The sequence below is a fragment of the Leptinotarsa decemlineata genome, unplaced genomic scaffold (genome assembly GCF_025532065.1).
Source record: "Leptinotarsa decemlineata unplaced genomic scaffold, Ldec_3_MD MMD2_P_RNA_scaffold_6, whole genome shotgun sequence".
Lineage (NCBI taxonomy): Eukaryota > Metazoa > Arthropoda > Insecta > Coleoptera > Chrysomelidae > Leptinotarsa > Leptinotarsa decemlineata.
Genome location: NW_027412533.1, coordinates 15,624,630 through 15,645,643, shown reverse-complemented (window position 1 = coordinate 15,645,643; position 21,014 = coordinate 15,624,630). Strand labels below are relative to the sequence as shown.

At 36.6% G+C, this 21,014-nt stretch overlaps 1 protein-coding gene across 1 annotated transcript; it reads left to right on the top strand.

The window, feature by feature from the left end:
- On the top strand, positions 1-4,793 carry LOC141480172 (uncharacterized). The gene is made up of 2 exons (XM_074170049.1): positions 1-1,264; positions 1,325-4,793. Exons 1-2 carry the CDS (start codon positions 706-708, stop codon positions 4,606-4,608), a joined length of 3,843 nt encoding a protein of 1,280 aa, XP_074026150.1. The 5' UTR covers positions 1-705; the 3' UTR covers positions 4,609-4,793.
- Positions 4,794-21,014: the final 16,221 nt, after the last annotated feature.

Below are 21,014 nucleotides of genomic sequence, written 5' to 3'. Positions count from 1 at the left end.
TGTTTACAGCTGATTCTCGGCCTCCCCCCACCACTATGACGTATTAATTGCTTTTTTTATTGGTTGTTGTTTGGTGAAGTTTTTTTGTTGTGCAGTGAAGTCAAGGCATTGTGACCTTGAAGTGTCTGGTGCATGGATCGTTCAGATTTTTTTTTTCATATGAGATTTTGTGTGTTTATGTGTGTGTGTAGGAGAATGCACGGTACAGGGTTTCATCATGTGCTTGTTTGTCTATGTACAAACATACGTCTGCATACTTCGAAGATCCTCCAAGTAATAAATGCTCCATCGGTGTTAGGGCACCAAGTTAGTAGTGGAGTGACGTCACAGCAATAACCGTTCAACGGCTAGAGAGCGACATGTTCACTCCACGACGTGTGGCAGAGTAATGCGTATTCATCGGTCTGCCCTCACCTCTCCTGAAGCGATGAAGGTTCGCTCTAGCCCCGCTATCGATGGTGACACAACGGCAGCCGAGGACTGTTTGCCTAGCGTCTACCCTCTCCGAGACCGCAACGACCACTGCTTGCTCGTATATCGACATCTGTTATCGCATTCAGTTGGGAGGTAATCTTGGCGCATGTAGTTGAGAAGTGGGGTTGGCTATGACGTCTTGACGGGTCCTATCAGAGTGTATTTAAGAAGCGTACGAGTGTTGGCTATGTCAGTTTACATCAAGTGAGTTAGTGAGAACTATTATATAAAATGTATTCCTGTGACTGTGGTAAATCTTTCACTCGTAGTGATAATCTTCGTCGGCATCAGCTCCAGAGTTGCCAAGGAGGGCCTGCAGTGAAACGGGTGAGAGTGGATAATGCAACACCTATGTATACGTGCAATTGTTGTAATGTGACAATTCCTATGAGCCAAGTGAATTCTCACCGAAGAACCATGAGTCATAAAAATAATGCATGTGTTCAATTGTCTGACGGTGTTCAAATTATAACGAATGCATTCAATTGCCGCATTGCTACATACAGGGTGGAGAGTTCGATTGTAACCAGTGACTACATGTCATTTTTCAATAAGATTAGGCAGAAGGTCATTGAATTACTGGAATCAGCCATCAGGATCCATAAAAGCATCAAGGTGAATATGGAAGTTTTTGGGAATTATATTCTTCAGACTGATGATTCGAGGGACACGAAGTCATTTAATTCCCAAAATAAAATAGTGGACCAATCTTCAGATTTGAATGCTGTTTTTGATGGATTCCGTGATGTAATTGTGGCTCAAACGACTGAGTTCCAGGATCGTGACTCAGGTATTTATTTTTTAAAAATTTCAATAAGATTGAATAGTAATTTTTTTTTTTATAATTCAGGTTGGACTTGTGAAAAAATATTGTTTCTCGAGGTCAACATTAATAAATACAGTCCACTGGAAGGACGTTCATATGTGAAGCTGCCTCAATGTATTCAATGGAAGAAAGCTGTTGTGAATGTTCGTAATGAAGATCAATATTGTTTTGCCTGGGCTATAACATCAGCATTATATCCTGCAGATAGTCGAGTGTCCGAACTTACGTCATATCCACATTTTTCCACTGTTTTAGATGTCACAGGTATGGATTTTCCGGTTAAAGTTAATAATAAGAGTATCGAAATATTCGAAGATAGGAATGATATTTCAATTAATGTTTACGGTTTAGAGAGTACATTTGAGAAGGGTAAAATGAAGTATGAAGTGATTGGTCCATTGCGATACTCACAGAGAAGACTCCGGAGACATGTCAATTTGTTGTTTATAACTGATGACTCCGGTAATGGTCACTATTGTTGGATCAAAGATCTTTCAAGATTAGTTTCTAATCAACTATCAGCTCATAGACAGAAAAAATATTTTTGTGACGGATGTTTGATATATTTTTCTGATGAGAGATTGCTTTTACGTCATAATATGTATGATTGTAATCACATTAGTACCACAACACCAACTACTAATTTAAAGATCAATAAATATGGTAGAATGGTTGCGGAAAATAAACTAATGTTTGAAAACTTTGAGAGGCAAATGAGGGTGCCATTTGTAGTGTATGCTGATTTTGAATCAGTGCTTAAACCGATTCATGTGAATGAGCCAAATCCTGGAAGTTCATACACGATTAAAACATTCAAACATGCCCCATATTCATTTGCTTATTTGATAAAGTGTTCATATAATGATGATTTGACAAAATTTGTTACATATAGGGGTGTAGATGCAGCTCAGAAATTTGTGAGTAGCATTGAAGATGATTTGAAAGAGATACATGAAAATCATCTCAGAAACCCTAAACCAATGGATACACAAACTGTCGAAGAAGAAGAACAGTTTGTTGCAGCCAGAACTTGTGGTATATGTAATAAAGCATTTACTGATGGTGACGTCAAAGTAAGAGATCATTGTCATGTCACAGGAAAGAAAAGATCACATGCCGCTCACCCGAAATGTAATTTAAATTTCAAAATACCAAACTTCATACCTATCATTTTTCATAATTTAAGTGGTTATGATTGTCATTTATTCATAAAAGAATTGTATAGGAATAAAGAGAAAGTTGATGTTATCCCGCAAACTAAAGAGAAATATATATCTTTCACGAAGCATCTCTTTACACACAGCTATACCGATAAAGATGGTGTGGTTAGGAAGAATTATCTCAAAATGAGATTTATCGATAGTTATAAATTTATGACTAATTCGTTGGAGAAGTTGGGTGCAAACTTGACCTCCGATCAATGTTTGGAGATGCACAAACATTTCCCACAAATTGAGAAATTCAATTTGATGAGACAGAAAGGTGTATTTCCATATAGTTTTGTTGATGACATTGACAAATTGAATTATCCATTACTTCCGACAAAAAATCAGTTTTATGACACACTCAATTGTGAACATATATCGGAAACTGATTATGATAGGGCTAGAAAAGTTTGGAATTTATTCGAGTGTCAGAATTTGGGGGAATACTCTGATTTGTATTTGAAGTCGGATGTATTGCTACTATGTGATATTTTTGAAAACTTCCGCACCACAAGTTTAGAGATATATAACTTAGATCCGGCACAATATTACACTGCACCTGGATTATCATGGGATGCCATGTTGAAGTTCACTAATGTTGAATTGGAATTACTAACTGACATTGATATGATTCACTTTTTTCAAAAAGGTATACGAGGTGGAATTAGTCAATGTAGCGAGAGGAAACATATAGCAAATAATAGATTTTTACCCAATTATAATCCCAACGAACCTTCCACATTCATTACATATTTAGATGCAACAAATCTATACGGTCACAGTATGTCACAACCTCTACCAACAAGTGAATTTACATGGTTGACACCAAATGAAATTCTTAATCTCGATGTGATGGATGTGAGTACTGATAGTCCGTATGGGTATGTATTTGAAGTGGACATTCATTATCCACAAGAGTTGCATGATAAACATTCTGACCTTCCATTTTTAGTCGAAAAAATAATACCACCTCGTACACAATCGAAAATTCCCAAATTAATTCCAAATTTGAATGATAAAAGAAAATATATTGTTCATTATAGGAATCTACAGCAAGCTGTCAAAAATGGATTGATTGTAATGAATACACATAGAGTATTGAAATTCAAACAATCATGCTGGATGAAACCCTATATAGATCTTAATACTGAAATGCGTAATAGGTCTAACAACAAATCTGTTAAAGATTTCTATAAACTAATGAATAATGCGGTGTATGGAAAGACAATGGAGAATGTAGATAATCGAATTGATGTTAGACTCGTTACACATTGGGAAAATATAAAGAAAAATATAGGTGCCAGCACTCTCATAGCCAAACCAAATTTCAAAAATTGTTCAATTTTCACTGATAATTTCGTTGCCATTCAATTGGGTAGAGTGAAGGTTCATTACGATAAACCATTATATTTGGGATTTTCCATATTAGAATTATCTAAAACAGTCATGTATGACTTTTTCTATGGATGCATCAAACAACACTTTGATGAAAATGTCTCTTTACTTTACACAGATACCGACTCGCTCATTCTTAAAGTAAACACAGAAAATTTTTATGAATTCATAAAAACTAACATAAGTAGATTTGATACATCCAATTACAGTATAGTTAACCAATTCAATATTCCAGTAACAAGTTCAGTCTTGGGTAACTTCAAAGATGAATTTCCAAATGATCCAATCATGAGTTTTTATGGTACAGGTGCTAAAGCATATTATGTGAAATCTGTTGATGGTGAATTTAAGAAAGCCAAAGGGGTTAAACGATCTGTAATAAAGAATGAATTGACATGCGAAGATTATCAAAAAATCGTCGAACAAGGTGGTATGATATTCAGAAAGATGAATTCATTTAGAAGCGTGTTACATGATATGTATACTGAATTAAAAAATAAAGTTGCATTATCATATCACGATGATAAACGATTTATCATTCCGAATACTACCCACACTCTTCCTTGGGGTCATAATGATATTGAATTTTATGAAAACGATCCAAATGAGAACATTCGTTGGATAAGTAATATTATTCAACAATCACAATCTCAGGAGACTCCATTGGATCAATTGATTAATTTATTATCTGCCGAGATCAATGATTGAAATATCATTCAATATCTTCAAAACCGGAAAATTCAATATTGATATTTATGTAGCCATTTATAATTAATAATATATGATAGAAGTAATGTGATATTAATATATTATGTATGTATGTATATGTATTACTGTAATGAATATAAAATGATTAAAATTTTATTTGTATTATTTCTATTTCCCTAATCAATTACTGCAATAAATAGTATAATGTAAATGATAGAAATATCAGTTTGAAGAGAATCATCGTAGAGTGCACAATGTCTAAAACAATCGATAAGTTTGGTAGAAAAAGAAAATGGGGTGGTAATGTCATTCGAGGTCCTCCTGGGAATGGTTTTAAATTAACAAAAGATGGTCATTATGACATGCAAAGGAAAATATTGAAAAATACAAGTGAACCAATTGACAAGAGTGATTGTGTAACTGTATCATATCTTGAGGGGGAAATTAATGGAGCAAAGGAAGTTATACTTCTAGCCCTACAAGCTGCAATACAATCCACAATAGGCAATATTGCTCGGGACGCCCGGCAAGCATTTGACGATAAAATTGCAGAGGCTCGGATAACTTTCACTCGTAAATTTGACAAACTTACAAGTGATGTAGACATAAAAATGTCTGACATAACAGCGTCTACAAATAAAAAATTTGATGCTATGTCAAACATAACAGGGACTACAATGAAAAAGTATGATGTACTGGAACAGAGAGTTGAAGTATTGGAGAAAAACCATAAAGAAGTTTTGGAGAGAAACTATAAAGTCAGGCCATCATCATCAGGTGGACTGGGATATCCAGGACTGAACATTAATCCAAATCATAGAATAATACAACCAAAACCAAAACCAACTGATGATGTATTAATGGAACCAACATGGTGAATGTATTCCCTCGTTAGGTTAGGTTAATAGCTACGTTAGGTTAGCTGCATACTTACGTTAGGTTAGGTGTTAGGTTAGTATTCCCTCGTTAGGTTAGGTTAATAGTTACTGTAGGTTAGGTTAGGTTAGGTTAGGTTAGGTTAGGTTAGGTTAGGTGTTCGGTTGCATAGCGGTAGGTTAGAGTACCAGGTTAGGTTACGTTAATACATACGATAGGTTAGGTGTTCGGTTGCATAGCGGTAGGTTAGCGTACTAGGTTAGGTTACGTTAATACGTTAATACGTTAGGTTAGGTGTTCGGTTGCATATTATGTTACGAACGCGCGCGCGAAGAGGGCGTAGATGTCTCTCCAGATGTCCCGCCTACCTGGGGCCGGAGGCCCCACCCACCTGGGCGGAGCCCAGGCAGTGGGCGGGGCCCGTTAGGGCCACGCCCCCCCCCCCCCCCGTCGCCACCAACTTTTCGGATACCCCGCCCCTTTCCGAAGCCCCGCCCCCTTTCCGAAGCCCCGCCCCTCCCCTCCCCGAAGCCCCGCCCCCCGACTCCCAACATTTGCGCATGTACACCCCTACCCTCATCGCGCATGTGCGCTCCCACCATTTTCCCACCGCTCACGCATCGAAATCGATACCCTCCGGAGAGCACTCCACAACATTCAGTTCGAGAAGTCATCTCATCGAGAGCAGTCCACTCCACAACAAGGCAGTACGTTCCAACGACCAACTTGATATTTGAGTAAGTAAATTAGGAATGTTATTTTTTATATCAACTAACTTTGTATTATTTCTTCTTTTTCAGAATGGCAACCAATACACAGGAGGTGAATAATGCTGTGGCGTCTATTCTGCCGGTGTCCGCTGACCAGGAGGAGGCAGCATCTTCGAGAGCGGTGACGGTTGACCAGCCAACCACTTCGCGTTCGCGAGTTAGGTGCAGATCTTCTAGCCCTGACTTATTCGAGGAGGAGGAGGAAGTCAGGGCTGTGAAGAAGGTTTGCCAACGACCTGCAGCAAAGGTTGGTCCTATTTCAAAGTACCGAGCTACTTGCAATAGGACTAATCCTTATGCAGGTAGTTTTTCGACCTCTCGTAAGAGGGCCTCCACACCAGCAGCAGCACCAGCAGCAGTGGAAATTCCGAGGAGTCCTTCTCCGGAGTTGGTGATATTGTCGCCGTTGGTGACGCGACTACCACCGCTGCCAGCGACACCGGCGGATCCTGAGGTGTTGGTGCCACAGCCTATCGGAGAGGTTAGTGAAAAGATGAGTGTTTTTCTGCAGAGATGCAAGAAAGCAGAACGAGCTGCCCGATCTAGCGAGGCCGCGTTGGTTACCATGAAGCGACAAATGGCTGAAATGGATAACCGACGGAGGGAAATCCAAAAGGAAATGGCCGAAATAGATCGGAATTATGCATCTCTGCAGGAAAGGTGTAAAGCAGAGACCTCTTCGATAAAGCTGTACAAAAAAATAGTGACAGTTATGGACACTCTTTTTGTAGATGAAGTGTAAATGTAAGATTAGTTTTAGGTTAGTTAGGAGTATTTAATTATGGTAGTTTTAAGTTTATATTTGTTAAGTTTATATTGAATAAAGGAAAAGGAAGTGAAATAAAGGGTGTACACTGTTTTTTGGTTTGGTACACATTGAACAATGCGATGGTTGGAGCATTTTTCTTCACTTCCTCTTATTATTATTATTATTTTTTTCATTTCAATTCCAAGTTCTTCTAGACAAATACCTCACATCAATTTTTGTGTCCTCTAATCACTTGTAAATAATTTCATGTGAAGAAAATTTAAAAAATAAAAAATAGACATGTTTCATAGTGAAATCGACAAGTATATTTCATTTGTATTTTATCCATTCAAGTATCTCTTTCATTGAATATGTCTTATGTCACTTTGCAATTTACCCCTACTCATTGAATATGTCTTATGTCACACTACAATTTACCCCTACTCAATGTTCCACTCCTCTCCCACTCCCTCTCGAAAGTATAAAAGTAGAAATCATCTGATGAAACATTCAGTTGATCAGCTAGCATCGAGATGGAACCCGATTCAACCTCCGAACCCTATAGCTGCCCGGATCAGGGGTACAACTTCAATTACTGGGATAACAGCCAGGTACAGGTAGTCTCTTCCACCACGGAACCCCACAGTCCGCCATACGAATACCGGGATCACGACATCAGGATGCAAGTTCAACATGTCACTGGCAGTGACGAAGGACACTTGGATGACTCGGAATATCCAGATCCTGACGGATGGTGGGACCCTGCTTATGATGACATTGTCCCAATGAGTAGCGACGACGATGATGATGACGACGACGACTCTGGTGATGATGCTGATGACGAGCTTGACGTTAGACGTCCTCCACCATCCCCTATCCTCATCGAGGATAGTCCTCCGCCATCCCCAATCCTAATCGATGATGATGTCCTCAATTCCGATGATGACATATAATCATCTACTCGTCCATCATTTCCTTTCCTTTCCTTCCACGGAGTACACACTTTTTGGTTGGTGTACACGAGGCACTGCGAGGCTGGGGCAGTGTCTTCCTCCCTTCCTCTCCCTCTTATTAGTTTTTTTTCCATAATAATCACTAGAATTTCTCCTAATAATCGCTCAGAGTTTCATTCTTGATGTTTTCGAATCTCAAACACTGTTCTACATTTCACCCCCTCCATTTCATTTCTTCCAATATAAATATAGCAACAATCCCAGTTCTATATCATTCTTCCACAATGTCGAGTACAGGACCCATCCAAGTACATGAAATAGATTCAACGTCTGATCATTTGAGTACAACCTTCGCTCAATTTCTGCAGCGAATCTATGATCTTCCTGATGATTTCGCAGAACGAGTGGAACAAGGTATTCAGGACGACATAGATGCTGTTGACGATAATAATGCGGATGATGTGATTAGTATATCATCTGATTCAGCTGATTATGACAACGACGACATCATGAGTATATCATCTGATTCAGATGACTACTATGAGGATGATATCATTAGTATATCATCTGATTCAGATGACGATACCATAATTATTGTTTCTGATGATGAGGAGCGTTAGTCCATATCATTGCATGGATTAATAAAAAAATAACAGCCCTTTTCAGGGCTACAATTAAAGACTGAAACAATAAAAAAATAGCTCTTTTCAGAGCTACCATTATACTTTCAAACAGAAACAGATTCATACCATTGTTAACATTATGTTAACATTATAATCTCAAACGAAATATATGTATGTGAAAGTATTCATCATTATATGCATATGAATGATTGACAAATGCCAACTTCAACTTTCATTTAAAGTAGTACTCATCATATGCATAGATATTCAATGACTATCAAATTCCAAATTTCGACTTTTCAGTCAAAGTAGTAATTTATTTGTCATATAATGTATAGATATTCAAAGACTAACAAATTTCCAACTTAGACTTTTATTAGTCAAAGTATTCATTTGTCACATAATCTATGAATACTAATACAACTAACTACTGTTTGTGTGAATAATGTAGCCCTGAAAAGGGCTGTTGTTTTTTTTTTGACCAGTAGGTCCACGGTTATTGTGCCACAGGTTGGACATTATTACATATAATACATGTAGATACTCGGGTGAAGTTTGTTAGTGGCCTCTCGCAAGCTTCACACCAATTCTGTCCCATTTCCATAATTGAGACAGTGTTGTGGGTGTTGACATGGGCATACCACCCTCCATTATTGTTTCTATGCGAATAAAACCGAAAGCAGCACCAACATAGTTTTTTGTTCTCTCCATCTATTGTGCTGATCAATACGTATGCATCCAATGCACAATACAAATCCAAGGGATCTTCCAGTGTCTCACTGACATTGAGTGTTCGCATACCGATCCTCATAGCACCATCACCTTCAGTTGTGTCAGCTTCTATCCCTTCATCATCTCCTTCTTCATCCATGACCCTCTCAAACTCCATCACGTCATCATCTTCGTCGCTTTGGTTGGCCTCGTTTTCAACTTCGTCTATCTCATCTTCATCGACTCCAACATCTTCTGCTTCAACTATCACTTCCTCTAGCGGAACATTGACATCCTCATCATCTGATTCGTCTATCCAATTGTTTTCATCAACAGCAGCTATTCTATTTAATGCAGCATTTATTTTTGCAGAATTCATCTTGTTGTTGTTTGCTCACAGTTGTAGAGAGTGAATGAATGAACTCTAGGTTTGCAAGTCAACTTATATAGGAGGTGATGCGACTCCCACTTGACTCGTTTAGAGTGGAATAGTAGGAGAAGTTATCCCACTATACTTCCACATGATGTTGATTCGTATAAATAGAGATCGTAGGTATAGGAGAGAGCATTCAGAGTTTCTGTAAGTCATCTCTTAATATTTCTAATCGAATTAGTAAAATGCCGTTTCCAAAAGAGTGGAATGAAAAACCAAAAGTGTGTGTCTACCCAATGATGATTGCAGGGGCTATTGTGTGCTACTTTTGTCAAATAAGTAGACCTAAGGATTCAATCAATCCATGTACTGGTATGTGTAGTGATTGCGTGTTGCGGATTCAACTATCGCCTCCTTCTCATCCACCGAAGCGAACAAAATCGGATTATCGTCAACAACAGTTACAGTGTCTGAAGTGTTCCGAACCTATAATATTTAACAATATAGGTATCTGTAGAAATATTTGTGGTACCTGTGCTGCCGTTCCAACTCCACTGCAACGTTGTTTGCGTTGTGATACATATTCCATGAATTGTTGGAATCATGTATGCAATGCATGTAGAAGTACTTGGGATCTGTGTGAGAAGGTTGGTCAACTCTACCCCAATAGGAGAATCCATTTTTTTCAATGTTGGTGTTTGACGCACGAGCAACAACTATTGAGGAATAGAGTCAAAGAACGTTCCACATCCACAGAGACATATTAACATTTTTCATTTTTTATTATCGTTATTGTCCTCTATTATTAATAAATATATATATTTTGAATTTATTTGTATTATTTTCTAACATTTAAAAATACATGCATGCAACACAAAGTTTTCCTCTTAAATGACAAAGATTGTTACATGCGTGAATAGTTTAGTGAGAGAGCGCATGTGCCAGTTGATGAAAGAGCGCATGCGCTAGTTTATTTTCTTCTATAAATGGTGAGGTCTCAGTAACATCATCACCTTTCCTATCCACATTCTATTGCTATCACATATCATTCCTCAGACCTTAATAATCATGAGCTCTATGCCGCTATTGATTGCTGAAGATGGTTCACCACTTGTTGATATCGATCAGACTGATTTTGAAAATATTCCAGTATTACATTTATCGAGTCAAGATTCGATAAATGATTTTGATATTAACGACTTCGTTAACTTTGCAGATGTGCCAGAACCAAATGAGCAAATTATTATTGAAAATCCGATCGTTTCGCAATTATCATCACTCAAACACTCTTCATCTACCCTTCCTCTTGGTGTTGATAAGAAATCTAGAACAATCAAGAGGAAGGTTACTAAGGCATCTTCATCGATTGTCACTGACTTTAAAGAAAAGAAAGAATCCAAAAGTGTTGTGCGACAGAAAAAACCCGCAACGAAAAGTGACAGATCGAAGAGGAAGCCAAAAGGTACTCCTAAAGAAATGAAGAGTGATTTGAAAGCTGAACCGCTATCTTCTTTCAGCCCCCTCCATCGGTTTGGGGAAATGAAAAGGAAAGCAAAATGCCGTCTTGTAAAGGCACAGATGACTATTGCTGAACTTGAAAAGAGTGAGCGAGCTATTAATGCTAATAATGAAACTCTTGAAGCATTAGATGCCAAGATTGCATTAGCGAAGGTTGAATTGGCTAGAATGTCTAAAGATGCTGATGAACTCCGTTCAAAAATTGGTAAAGATAAGCAATTCCATCAACGTTCGAGAATGCAAGCTCAGGCTGAGCTTGAGGAGTCGACTAAGCTTTATGAGACAGCATTATCAGTGAGAGATAATTGGCAAAAAGAGTTGGATACTGCATTTCAAAGTGACGGCGATTAGTTTTGGGAATGATAATGTGTTTTCAATATCGTGAGTTGAAAAATATAAGCGGGAATGGAGTATACAATTAATTTGGTTTGGTATACACAGAACATTGCGAATGGCTGGGGCAATGTTTACCGCTGCAATATTTTTCAGTTCACATACTTATAATTGAAATGAAAACAATAATGAACTTTAATATTACTTTATTCATAAAAGTCACTATTATATACATTTAAACCATATTTGATTCATCAATCCAAGAATTTTGTTCGCTAGGAAGGCCTAACCACTTTACATATACTTTATTTTTTCTTCTCTTCAACACCTTCTCAATCAGATATACGTCAGGATTCTCGGTTCGTAATAACTCTTCTTCGTAAAAACATCCTCTAATCGGCTGTTCATTCATATCTTCAAGATTATAAGTCGTTGGGATGGTTTTATTAATTTTAACAATCTTGAATAGCTCCGTGGTAAAATTCGCAGTGTAAGACTTTTCAAAAATATGTTTGTATTTACTTATACGTACAATATCATTTAATTGGAATTTGGGTTTACTTTGTCTTCCTCCAATTCCATTGATACCCTTGAATTTTAATTTTGTTGTTGAATCAACATTGATGGGTGCCATACCTATTGTACGATGAACTTTATTATTATATCTACTAGTTATAATTGGAAGAATATCAAGCCATTTGTGGTGACCTCTCATCGAAAATTCCTTGTAGAGCCATGCCTTTATTGTACGAATCACTCTTTCTGCTATAGCTGCCTTCTTTGTGCTAAATGTTGAATAATGATTGATATTATATTCTCGCATGAGAGATGAGAAGCTTTTATTGAAAAATTCTTTCCCTTGATCGCTTTGTATGTGTTTGGGGGAGTATTTGGCTTCTTTCAGTACATGTTTCATTGCATTAGTTACTGTACTACCTGTTTTATCTTTAACTGCTACAGTCCACAGATATTTGGAGTAACAATCTATCACTACAAGTATATATCGGTATCCTTCATTACTTTTTGCATAAGGTTGCAGTTCAGCTAAATCTATTTGCCATAGATCTGCAAAACCTTTGATGGTGGTTATTCTTCTACGAAAATTACGTCTTGCAGGTTTATGTAATTCATTAACAACTTGTCGTTTGACATCACTTATTTCATTAGTCATTCTATTTCAATATGATTAAAGAGAAAAGGTGATAATGTTACTGCATTGAATGATGATGTGACAGTGATCATTACATGTGAATATGTTAATATATTATACCTTCTTCACGTAATTCTTCAATTATTGAAATTATTTCATTATCATGTCCGGTATGTCCGGCTGACTTTGAAGCTACCAATAGTCGTAGGCGAGCAACTAACTCTTTCGGTGAATTCCAGTACACATAATTCACAGGTTTAGAATTATATATTTTCTCCATTTTCACTCGTTTGAGTGCTCCACCAATTTTACTTCTACTTCTTATTGGATATTGTCGTGAGTCTAATAGAGGTTTGATAACTTCACGAAATTTTTTAGAATTTGTATTTTTAAAACCATTCTTCAGATGATATTGTTTATATGGAGCATTCGTTATTTTCAATATTTTGGAATATACTTGACGAGTTTCTTCATTATCAACATCTTGTGGATTCTTCAAAAAAATCATATCATACAATTCTGGACTACCTGCGCATTCATATTTTTTCACTTTATTAGCATCCCAAAATGAAATGTTTCCATCTTTGAAATTTACCACTAGACTTCCCATTTTCAGCTTTTGTGTAATTGGATCCATACGTACGCCAAATGTTCCATCATATGCTGGATTTCTAGATTTTATATTATTCAAATGTTTCATCAAAACATCTTCACCACTTTCATTCATAACAGGTGAGATGTCAGGATCCGAGGAATCGATGTGGGACGATGATGGTGTTTCGAATAGAGTTGTTCTCATATCGTCTTGAAGTGTGCTCGTGTCACTATTCACAGATGATACACTACCAAAAGATTGTTTTCTTCCTATTGGAGTACTCATGGGATAATTTGAAGTAGATTGAACAGTTCCATGATTTGGTGATAACACTGGTGATTTAGAAGTAGCGTTTGATGATAAAACATTCAATGGTTTCATTATGGGCTCATACAATCTTTCAAGTGTCGTACGATTTTCAATATTATCATTCTTGATAGAGTTGAATTTCTGCCTGACAGCTTCTGTTGTCTCTACTAGTTGACGTTTCAAATTTATTTCATTGTTTTTATTTTCAGGATCTTTTTTTGTATTCATAATGCCCTTTTTTTTGAATTAAAGCTTAATTCGTTGGTGAAGTGACCACTACAATATTCAGTGATCGAATAAGTTCCAAAAACAAGATCATGGGTATATAAAACTATCGAATCCTTTGCGATATCTACCTTCATCTATTTTTCTATCCTTATCAATGACTAGAAATCCATATTGGTCCTCCCAGCATTTAACACACATCAATTGGAATTGTTTGAATGTTACATCGGGTGAAACATGATCTGAATAAATGTGATGTAAATTCGTCTCATCTTGTTTGAACATTATAATGAAATTGGTATTGTCACGCACTAACTGTTTGGGTACCCGTGAATATGTCTGTGCTAGATAAAAACAATCAACATCCTTATGACGTCCCATACAGAAATATGATCTAATAATATCTTGCTTTTCACATATCACATCATCGAAAATGAAAACAGAATTAGGCTTAGCGTCGGAGGGTTCCACTATTTCTGCATTATTGCTGAATGTATAAAAACCTAATCCTTTTATAGGTTCCAAAACACTTCGCAAGTACTGATATTTAGGTTGATTGAGTGATTTCGAATAGAGATACACATTTCTAAATCTCAGTCCTTGTGGATGTGTTAATAGTGATATCATTGCATTCGTCTTTCCACAATTTGAAGGTCCTATAATGAGTCCTCGAACTGATGATGGAAGTAGTGGACCATGTCTGAATACCCTTTGTCCATTCAATCCACAACCAAATTTCTCATCTAGATTATCTACAGCAAACTTTTCTTTCTGTTTTACAATGCGCATCGTGCCGTGGTTGGAGACTATATAAATGTTATTAGCTTATTCATTTCAATGTGTACCATCAAACGATACGGACGTATTGAAAGTGATCGTAAAATTAAAAGAGGTTGTGGTTTTGTTAATGATTTAATAAACAAACTTCCTTTCGAATTACATCTACCGGAGGTTATCAATACTGTGGACCGGGTACAAAATTGAAACAACGTTTAGCTCGTAACGACCCTGGAATCAATAAATTAGATATTGAATGCAAAAAACACGATATTCAATATTCTAAGCATCCATCCGATCTTGCAGCAAGACATTTAGCCGACAAAGAACTTGAATACAGCGCTTGGGATAGGGTTAAATCGAAGGACGCGAGTATTGGGGAAAGAGCAGCTGCATTACTTGTCAACAACATTATGAAAGCGAAAAGACATATGGGCATGGGTTGTAGTACCAATAAGAAAAAATGTAAGAGGAAACAAACGAAGAAAAATAAAATTAAAAAAGTTGCATTTGGTGCTGGGATAGTCCATAAAGTGCGAAATGTATTGAAGAAAGCTGGTGGGAATCAATTTGTGACGAATAATAGCAAAAAAGCTATCACTGTGGCATTGCAGGCGGCACGTAAATACCTTAAAGCTGCCGGTGGAAAGAAGAAAATCCGCACACCACGCATAATTCCTGTTCCCAAGATCGGTGGACTTTTACCATTGATACCAATTTTTGCTGGACTATCCGCACTAGGAAGTTTGGCGGGAGCTGCTGCTGGTATTACCAAGGCCGTGAATTCGGCAAAAGCCAGCAGAGCGGCTTTAATGGAAGCCAATCGTCACAATAAAACCATGGAGGCTGTAGCATTAGGCAAACGCGGAAGTGGAATATATCTCAAACCATACCGTAAAGGTTTAGGACTATATTTAAAACCATACAAAGCCACAAACAAAACAAAAAACTAATTGAACCCCTACCTCAGAGGCCTCTTACTGATCTCGATCTCAGTTATTATGCACAAAAAATGAAAATTCCACATTTTCGTGGTGTTTTTATGCGTGATAGATTACCATCTTCAGGTCCAAAACAAAACGAGACAGCTATTGTTAATTTAGATGGAATAAGTGGACCAGGAACACATTGGGTGGCATATAAAAAATGTGGGAAAGAAGTCACATATTTCGATAGTTTTGGAGATCTACCCCCACCATTGGAATTGACTCGATTCTTTCGAAAATGTTCGAATGTAAAAATCAAATATAACTATGATCGACAACAGAAATTTAATACAGTTCTCTGTGGTCACTTGTGCTTGCAGTTTCTCTCTAAATAATTTTCCAAATAAAAATGGATTCAACACCAAAACTGGATCGGGAGGCTATCAAGGGAATGGGGTTTTCACTTAGAATGTTTTCAAAATATGGTACCTTGAAAAAAATGGATAAAGTGATGCTTGCAAATATGCCTAAGGAAGTGATACTTGCATGTGTTGCACATGAGATTGCATATGTTTGGGAAAAGTTGCCTAAGCATCTGCAAGATGACATCGATATAATGAAACATAGATATTGTTATGAGCACCACCACCACGATCAAAATTCAGAATCGGATGTTAATGACGGTCCTATACCTCGGAAATCTATGTGTTGTATTTGTAATATAGAGGATGTGAATATTGGTATCAATAAAAATGATACTTATTACAATACAACACCTTCCAAAAAGTGTAAATTGTCTCAAATGTGCTGTTGCTGTGTACAATAATAAATTGAAATGTGTTTCAAAATATTCATCAGTCATGTCACGAAAGTTCGAGCTACAAGCTGTCGGGACAAGTGTCTTGAGTGCGGATTTTTTTCCACCAATTGAATTGGATAGGAACAGTCGTTATGGATTAGGACTTTTGGGATTCTATGGGTGCAATACAATCAATAATATAACTGAAGCTAATAACTTAGTTAGTTTTAGAATCAGTAATGACAACTCATCGATACCCCAAAAGTTGACAATTGAAATTCCATGTGGTGCTTATGAAATAGAAGAGATCAATGCCGTCATACAGAAACATATCATGTTCAGATTGTTTCATGATAAAAAACCAAATGATGTCGTTGCAGATGATATTTTCTATCTACACGCCAATAATAATACATTCAAATGTGAAATGCGATCCAAATATGAAATTGATCTGACACATCCAAATTCAATAGCAGAAATGATGGGGTTCGCTCATGAAATATTTCCACCAAATCAGATACATGAATCATCATTACCAATAAACATTACAACTGTGAGACTTATCCGCTTAGATTGCAATATAATATCTGGTTCATATATAAATGGTGAAGAATCCCACATTCTTTTCTCATTCGATATTGATGTTGAACCTGGCTACAATCTCACTAAAGAACCACACAGTATTATATATATGCCTGTCAGTCCAGAAGGTCGTCAATTGATTCACAACATTACAGTGCGTATTTTGGATGAAAAAAATAACCTTATCGATTTTGGAAGTGAAGAAGAGATTTTCATTATTTTGGAATTGAAGAAAATCGAATAACTGTTGTTATGGGTTTCATTTATAATAGACAAAATCGCATTGAACAATCCCAAACGAGTTGCACTATCAAAAAGAAAGGTGTGCATAAAAAGAAGCTCATTCCACAAGTGTATGCTAAACAGTTAGCACATAACGCTCTGTCTGTGAGTGATCTTAAATTTTTGAAATCGATTGGATTGAAAGTGAGAAAATAACAATGGTGCTCGAAACAAACAATGAAAAGTTGAATATATTCAATGAACCAGTGCTCGATCATTCTCTCATAAGTTTACATGAGCACACATATAAGCCCTATGGATCACCGCTATTCAGGAATTCGGATGAAATCAGAATTGCAATCAATAATCAAGATGTTATACTAGATATTGCCGACAGCTTCATTTACATAGAAGGTAAATTCACCCCCAAAGATGTAGCGAAAACATGCTATCTCTCGAATAATGCAATTGCATTTCTCTTTGACGAAATTCGTTATGAAATGGGAGGTGAACAAGTGGCTGTTGTTAGAAAACCTGGGATAACATCTACAATGAAAACCATGATATCATTTGGACAATCTCATGCTAACACATTATTGACATCTGGTTGGGGACTTTCACAATTGAAGCAAGATATCTTGGATACAAACAGTCATGTTTTTAGTGGAAAACTACCACTGAAATATTTGATGGGTTTTGCTGAAGATTACAACAAAAGTATCTTGAATGCCAAACAGGAATTGATTTTGATTATCGCTCGATCATTCAAAAACTCATATATAGGTGAGGTTGATGCTGATTTGGAAATAAATAAAATCGAATGGAAAATAAGGCATATTGTACCAGATGATAAACACAAGCTCAAACTTTTGAGTAGAATAAACAAAAGCGGTCTGAATGCCAAAATCAAGTTGGCGTATCGTATGTGGGACCTCTATGAACTACCATCATTACGTGGGACTTCTTCAGACATATGGGCCATCAAAACAACTAACGCATTGGAAACTCCTCGTTTTGTCATCATCGCATTCCAAAGTACTACCACATCTGAAGATAGAACACAAGATATTACAAAATTCACAACTGCTGATATCAATAGTATTCGAGTATACTTGAATTCTGAAGTTTATCCATATGAGCGTTGGAATTTGAATTTCGATAAAAAACTTGATGCTCCTGCTTATTATGCTTTTGAGAGTTTCCAGCGAAGTTATTATGATAAAGATATGAGTGAACCTCTGATGGACATTGGACAATTTAGAGAGAATCCACTATTCGTCATCGATTGTTCCCATCAACCGAATGCAACAAAATCATCAACTATTGATATAAAGATTGAGTTTGAGACGAGGAAGACCAAGTTTCCAGACAACACTAAAGTATATGCATTAATTTTGCATGATACAGTTTTAACATACAATGCATTGGATGGTTCAGTTCATAGCAGATATTGACACTTTTTTTTTCACTCTATCATGTACTGTTTTATGATCTTTTTTTTTTATTTGTAACTGACTTATATCATGTATTGTATTTTATATCATATTTATTGTTTTGTAATCATTTTCTATTGTATTTCATCAGATTTAAATAAATAAAACATGAAAATAATACAAAGTTTTTTATTTGACATTATTTATGATTCACAGGAACATACAGACTATCTAAAATAACTTCTTCCTCATAATCATCATTTTCGCGACCATCTTCAATTTCCTCTCGATTTTCATCATTCAATTCAAAGTGATGAATAATCCATTCTGGCAAGTATGGTTGGAGGCTATACAGGAATCTTCTTAGGTTCAGTTCAATCATAACCTCACAAAGTTGCCACAATTCCAATTCATTATCCAAAAATTTGTTGCAAACTTCTGCACCACTCCAATAGTTCTCAGCATCACGAAGGCATAATTCGATTTGTTTTTCATCATAGCATACACTCATATCATAAACGCTTGCATGTTCGGCTCCATCACCCAACACCTTCAATTTAGACGACAAATGTTGAACCGATGATTTGAGATCTACAATATCGACCCAATCTTGACTTGCGTACTGCATCCACATCTTTAAATGGTGGAACTGAAATCGAACAAAAAAAAAACAATAAGCAACCTCCAATTTTTCAGTGATATAATACTCACATTCCCATTTTACTTGTAGTTACAAAGTGAGTGTATTCAACTAAGTTAGTAATGTTTATATTTCCATATAATTATCATCTAATATATGAATATTAATAAAACAATAAGAAATTCATTATAATTACTATTATTATTCAATCATATTGAATTTGACTAGAGTTATCGTTTTCACACCAAAAAAAAACTTTGTAAGCTATGACCTAAAGAAATTCACTATAAATTATTACTATTATTCAATCATATTGAATTTGACTAGAGATCGCGTTTTCATGCCAGCAAAACTTTGTTGGCTCTGTCCTAAATACATCATCGTATATTTACCACCTGATGAGTTGATACAAGATATATCGTCATCACTGAATTGCAACGAAATACGTTTTGGTAGCCATGTTTTAAATAATTTATCATTGCTCACATCTTGCAAAGTTAATAAAATTGATTTACCAAATCGTGTAGAATAAGTTGACATATTTTTAATTATGTACACTTCATCAATTGGCAATGATGATAAGGCCTTTTGCTCTAGTATTTCAACCTCCTGTACAATCAAATTATTAATTTTATTCAAGTCTACTTTTGAAACGGACATGATGAAAATATATATGAAAATATAAACAATTTCCAACAGACAAATACACTCACCGTCTTCCTTCTATTACGAACTGAATAACACTCTACCAATTGCTAACTGCTGCAGATATATTCGTCTACTGATTTCATAGTGTGCCAGGCATTTCTTTTATATTAAACAGTGTGAGTCACCCCCACCATGAAACCGTGAAAGATTCACATTGCTAGTTGCTATCCACTAGAGATGCCTGACGTCACAGCCAAGCCCATCTCCCAACTTGATGCGATAACAGTTGCCGGTACGAGCAAGCAGTGGTCGTTGCGGTCTCGGAGAGGGTAGACGCTAGGCAAACAGTCCTCGGCTGCCGTTGTGTCACCATCGATAGCGGGGCTAGAGCGAACCTTCATCGCTTCAGGAGAGGTGAGGGCAGACCGATGAATACGCATTACTCTGCCACACGTCGTGGAGTGAACATGTCGCTCTCTAGCCGTTGAACGGTTATTGCTGTGACGTCACTCCACTACTAACTTGGTGCCCTAACACCGATGGAGCATTTATTACTTGGAGGATCTTCGAAGTATGCAGACGTATGTTTGTACATAGACAAACAAGCACATGATGAAACCCTGTACCGTGCATTCTCCTACACACACACATAAACACACAAAATCTCATATGAAAAAAAAAATCTGAACGATCCATGCACCAGACACTTCAAGGTCACAATGCCTTGACTTCACTGCACAACAAAAAAACTTCACCAAACAACAACCAATAAAAAAAGCAATTAATACGTCATAGTGGTGGGGGGAGGCCGAGAATCAGCTGTAAACAACTACTAATACTTTATTAAAAATGCATTACGAAGAAAACATTCTCAGTTTTGCAGACAACACAGCAACCTTTTATAATGCGGAGACATGATGAAATCAGGAAGATTTTAAAAACATCATGAAATGGTTTCAATATAACAAATTGACCTCAAACGTAGAAAAACAAAATAACCATTTACCTCTCACGCCAATAAACTACCGAACATAGGTTTATTATTGATTATCTATCAAAACTTATCAATTCCAGAAAGAACCTCAAATCAAATTCCTTGGCTTAATGATCTATCGACACATGTAATGGGATTGACATGTATTATACCTCTAACACAAAAATTACGAATATTTTTGTTTTGCTTCAAACTATTGAA